General features: G+C 46.4%; 1 protein-coding gene across 1 annotated transcript; it reads right to left on the reverse strand.

Moving 5' to 3' along the window:
* Window positions 1-5: 5 nt before the first annotated feature.
* Window positions 6-3,653, reverse strand: LOC101770895 (lon protease homolog 2, peroxisomal; the record flags this gene model as incomplete). Its single annotated transcript, XM_012843718.3, has 10 exons — window positions 3,424-3,653; window positions 2,729-2,838; window positions 2,522-2,630; window positions 1,787-1,956; window positions 1,420-1,511; window positions 1,013-1,192; window positions 827-910; window positions 542-669; window positions 256-457; window positions 6-167 (listed from the first exon to the last, which is right to left on the reverse strand). Coding segments are annotated over exons 1-10 (1,347 nt in total), but the record flags the coding sequence as incomplete, so codon positions are not given.
* Window positions 3,654-5,810: the final 2,157 nt, after the last annotated feature.

Here is a 5,810-nt window from a genome sequence, read left to right on the forward strand (position 1 = left end):
AAGGTCCTTCGGTGACCCCTGATATCAGCTTCATCCTTCACACCACCAAGAGAGATTCTTATGAACTTTCTGTTCAGGGCCTTTGCTATGGAGGAAGCCAAAGATGTCTTCCCAACACCAGGTGGTCCCACAAAACACAGAACTGGACCTCTGGCATCAGGTTTAAGCTGCAAGCAAATTAATAGATCTCCATAAGATATAAACTACATTAACCAGATATGCACACAAAAATAAGATGCAAGTCAAATTACCAACCTTACGAACAGCCAGATACTCAATAATCCGCTGCTTAACTTTTGTTAGTCCATAATGATCCCGGTCAAGACTCTCTTTTGCAGCTCTAAGGTCGAGCTCCCTTTCTTCACTGACCTTTTGCCAAGGAAGGTCAGCAAGAAGTTCTAAGTAAGCTCGAGAGCTACTGTATCCAGGTTGCTGAGGTTGCATCTTTCGTAGGCGCCTGTAAAAGAAAGCTAGCTAAAATACACAAAGCTCCTACACACATGCATGCGCAAAAAGAGAAGGATATGACAGGATAGGTTACCTCAATTCCCTTTGAGCATGCTTCCAAATATTGGGAGGCATTCCTGCGTTCTGCATCTTCCTTTCCAATGCAACCACATCATCTTCATCATCATCGTTATCACCAAGTTCCTCTTTGATAGCCCTCATCTGCAAAATAGCAGGCTTACCATATCAGAAATAGAAGCGTATGCTAAAATAAACATCCATGAAAACTAAAGTTACTAATGGCCTTACAAGTGTGCAGAACATACAAAAAGCGCAAAAAAGTCTACACCCTCTCATGCATGGAAATTAGCAAACGAACCTGCTGGCGAAGTAGAAATTCTTTTTGCGACTTCGACAACTGCCCCTCAACCTTTTGCGTTATTTTCTCAGCTACAAGGATGGACTGCAATACAAGCAAAAAAAATATATATTCATGATTACCTTATAAGGAAGACGTAAAATTACCACATCAGTCATTACACAACAAACTAGAAGGCATCTTCACCTGCAGGTGTCTGTCTACAAGTTCAGTTGCCTTTGAAAGTCTAACTTTCAAGTCAACCGAATCCAGCATGGAAAGCTGCTCCTCAAAGCTTATTTCAAAGCTAGCAACGAAAATATCAGCTAGCCTATAAACAGGAACAGTGTCAAGAAGCACCTTTGTCCTACCAACCGTCTTCTGCTTCTGCAGTTAGGGGGGAAACAGTATCGTGGTAAGTCATAGCTCAATGATAATTTGAAGTATTTAACCAGTACCATGGGTCATATAGGATGTCCGATGTAAAAAGTTCATCTGTCACTACCCACTACTTGCACTGAATTTGCAATTACTATGTAAAATCAGGGGGGCAACCAAGATTGAAATCTTATACAAATAAACAAAATATGTAAAGTTATGCACATATTATTTACCTGTTCTAGAACAGAAATTAGTTCCATGGCAGTAGCTTTAAACTGCCTAGAAAGAGCAATAAGATCTGGATCTTGCTCCGCCTGCTCCAATTCTAAACGTATTAAAGATGTAAAGGTCAGTTTTGTAAAAAGTGGACTTAAAAGACAACAGATAAAAATCACATAATTATTTAGGAAATAACTTTTCTAGACTCATTAGCAGCTAAAAAGGTATAGCATGAGAAGAAACTGCACCTATGATATGGTTTTACTTTCGAGAAAAAAAAAAGATATGGCTGTGCTAGCAGCCACGAACTGTGAATTTATGATGATGCTTGTTGAGTAATAAAATTGTGAGAATGAAACAAGTTTTTAATTGAAAATTTACCAGTCTTTGTCATGTCAAGGCGTGAAACACGGGCAACATGGTATGATCCTCTTGCACTTAGTTCCTGAACACTGAACCTACATAGACCTTCAAGAACAACAATGTATGTGACCCTTCCACTTGGCTTCTCTACCCCTCTGGAAAGGTGTAAAGCTCTAGCAGCAACTCCCCTGCACATGGAGGGAAAACAAAAGTTAAGGCTAAGTTGAAATGAAAAAATGCATAAGGTAGAGAAAGTCTAAGCCTGCAATACCAGAATAGATAAAAATACGCATACTGTAAGTTATCTATAAGCCTATCATATTTCATCGTTTTATGCAGTCTTAGGTCGAATGTAGCTTATGTTTATAGCTGGAAATGAGAAATGTTCAGAGTTCAGCTAATCTTTTTGTTGGAGGAAGTAGGTTGAGCACAAATAAACATGGTATTAACCTATGATCAATTGTGCATGAGTGGAATGCACCCTCCTCTGGTTAAATTTATTAACAAAAACTGTGTGAAAAGTTCCTCTGACAGATAACTGTGTGAAGAATACTTGCTCATTACCAATCTATCGCACCAATTTACTTTATCCTAGATCCTGTACGGTAAAATAAAGAAACAATTTGCCTCCATCTAAATGCAGCATAACACCACATGGTAATATCTACCAACAGTCGAACGTGTTCATCTCTACAACCTAGTTCGTGGATAGAAAACATGGATCAGATAAGCAAAGATGCTGATGTCACACACTTGCTGTGCCAGTGAATGGGCTCCTTCCCATTCTTTGTGTCCTGCTTTGATGACTCTCCTGCAGAACCACCAGCCTTACTGCCTCCCTCACCTGAATCACTGCCCACACCTGCAAGAGTAATAATAAATTCAGTAAGCAAGTGTATGTCCACAATGCCGGCCAATTTCCCCATATCACGAATTTTGAAGCCGCAGTCTTTATCTCACCAGCAGACAGCAATGATCCAACAGCTCCAGCCTCTGAGTCCCGCACAGGAAGTACCCCAATCAGGCCCTTCTCCTCCTTCTGCCAGAGTTCTTGCTCCACCAGCTTCACACTGCAGAACGAAACAATCACACCGATGAAGTCACAGACCAAGTCAAAAATCCAAAACAACTCGCATTTTCCCTGATCCCAGCGAGTCAATACATCACAGTAAGCCGCCCTAAAAAAGAAGCTCAACCACCAAACTGCACCTAGAAAAGTCAGGCACTAACCAAAAGGTGAAAAGCTGGACACGTAATCTGTCAGCCCTCAAAAGCAACAGCCCACTGAAAATCCCAACTTGAATTCAACGAGGGCATCAAATTGCGACAAGAAATTTTAAATTTGTCCAGTCTCAAGCCAGATAACCAAATTCTACTCGATTCACATACTGCTCCAAAATTGAAGCACAACGGGTCGCCAATTCGTAGCAAGCTGAGGTAATCAGTCACACCTGACACAAACAACATGCCTACTGAACAGTTCCGATGGGGGAAAACCTAGCGTAAACAAACTCCCTGAACTGAAACCCCTGAACCCAATACGCCGAGAGCAAACCGAGTTAGGCCCCAAAGCCAAACTCGAATCCCACGCGGCTGATCGGGCGCCTCTACAAGCTCCCCACGGTTGGTTGCCCGTGCGGGCTTTGCGCGCTCACCTGCTGGGGTTGGTGCAGCGGATCCGCACGATGGCGCCCGGCAGGAGCACCTTGTTGCGGAACGGCAGTATGGCGAGCCGTCCCGGCAGCTCCACCGGCGAGTCCGCCATGGCGGGCACGCGAATCGCGTCGAAGTCGACGGGGAAGGGAGGCGCAGCGGCGTACGGCACAGCAGAATAAAAAAACGGAAGAAAAAATTTGGAGGGTAAGAAGGCGAGAAGTGGGCGACGACGAGGATATTTATGGGACCCCCAGAGCTATATTCAGGTTGGGTCAAGGGCTCAACCGCTCAAGGGTGTTGCTTTGCTGGTGCTGGTGGTGGGCCCCCGGCCGGCGGGTAAGAACTCCCCGGGTGGGAGTCGTTTAGGGCGGGAGGACTGGTGCTCGCGGGGCCCATATGTCAGCGAGTAGTGTAGGCTCGCGTGTGGACGTGGCGCGCTGGTGGAGATAAGGGTGGCTCCCGCGCGATCGGCTGCGAGGAGGAGTCAACGTGGCTGGAACGCTGTCACGTTAGATTGGCTGCGAGGAGGATTGTTCGCCTGGGATGCTGACGTGGAGGAAATGGAGTGGAATCGGATCCGTGTGCGGTGTTCGGCCAGCGCATGTCGTCGACGCTGCGTGTGGTGCGGGCTCGTTCAGACCGCCGTAAGCCTGTAACGGTTGGGAAACGGCTCGGGCGCCGGGCGGCAGATCAAGGCCGTACGTCCGTGGGCGGCCGGAGTGAAGGACGGCACGGATCTGTTGCATCGTGCACGTGGGGAATTGCTGGTGCCATGTGGACCACGTGATCCGCAACGTACGGATTGGATCGTCGGTAACGTTCGGGCATCACCGACTCTGCCTAGCTCAGCTGGAAGTCGTAATTAGGACAGAGACATCGTACCATAATCTCTCTTCGTTCCAATTATAGGTCATTTTAGCTTTTTTAGAGTATAATTCTTCTTATGCGTTAAAATATACACTACGTCTAAATATTTGCAAACGCATATGAAAAAAATCAAAACGATTTGAAACGGAGGGAGTAGATACGTTCTCGCCTCTTTTAGGAGCTCGAGAATTTCCTTTTTTTTTTATCCCCTGTTTAGATGCTTCATGTTCCCAATCAAATGGGTTTAACAAAATAATACGAGAATTTTTTTAAGGACCATAATGCAAGAATTTGACTGAATGGTTGCATGGTTTGTAAAAAACAGTTTAGCTCGCGCGAAAAATAAAATGAAATATGTATTCCAACACATAATTTGCATACAGCAGAATATCTAAACGCATGAATTGGACGAAGCACAAGGGAGACAAAAAGATTTGTTAGTCTTTGCATACTAATATAGAATGGTGAACATAGGCCTAGACCCAAATACAAAGTATGCTTACGCACAAGTTAGCTATTCACTGCATGCTCCTGCATCTTTTTCGAGGAAATTGGGGACACTGTTAGAAGGTGTCTTTGGTCAGATGGAGGAAGTTTTGAGAGGACCGATCTATTCAGTCCATGTTGATTTGTATGGAGCCGATCATTCAGCATAGCACGTTATGCGTTATGAAATTCACCCACTACTGGGAAAAACTCCATCAGTACTGGTTGGTAACCCCTTTAGTACCGGTTTCGCACGGGTATTGCTAGTTCAGTACTAAAGGAGAATCTTTAGTACCGGTTGAAATAACCGGTACTAAAGTGGTATTAAAAAATAAAAAAAATAGAAATCCAGCTGCCCCCGCCGCTAGCCTCCCTCCCACCACCCTCCCGCCCGTCCCCCGCCGTCGCCGGCCTCACTCCCGCTCGGCTCCCGCCGTCGTCGCCCTCCCTCCCGCGCCACCCTCCCTCCTGCCACCCTCCCACCCGCCACCCCCGCCCCCTCCCTCCCGCCGCCGCTCGCCCTCCTTCCCACCGCCCTCTCGCCCGGCCCCCGCCGCTTGCACTTGGCCTCGTCTTGCCTCTTTGCCGTGGTGTTGAGAGATAGAGAGAGAGGACAGAGAGGAAGGACCGATGGGAGAGAGACGGATGGGAGAGAGAGAGAGTCGGATGTCTGACACCCTGACACGTTCCCACTCCAGAAACAAAACAGGGAAAAATGGCATGTTGCCTGACCCTGACGGATGTGCAAACCGTGGCCATAGACTCTGGTCTCAACTGGAGGACAAAACGGTAGTGGAGCTGTCCATCCAGAATTTCACAAGAGGGCAGAGGAACAGAACAAGTCACGTTCAATGACGGTGGCATATGTGAATGGAGATGCGCAGAGAACATGTTCCTTTTTTTTTCCCCGACCCACCAAATCACGACTGCATCGTCAAGGGGCAAGCACACGTAGATCGTGCGCGTCCATCACGAGACAGACCACTGGGCGCCACGCAAACCGATATCTTGAGTTTTGACCCACAAGCCATAA

The sequence above is a fragment of the Setaria italica genome, chromosome II, assembly GCF_000263155.2.
Source record: "Setaria italica strain Yugu1 chromosome II, Setaria_italica_v2.0, whole genome shotgun sequence".
NCBI lineage: Eukaryota > Viridiplantae > Streptophyta > Magnoliopsida > Poales > Poaceae > Setaria > Setaria italica.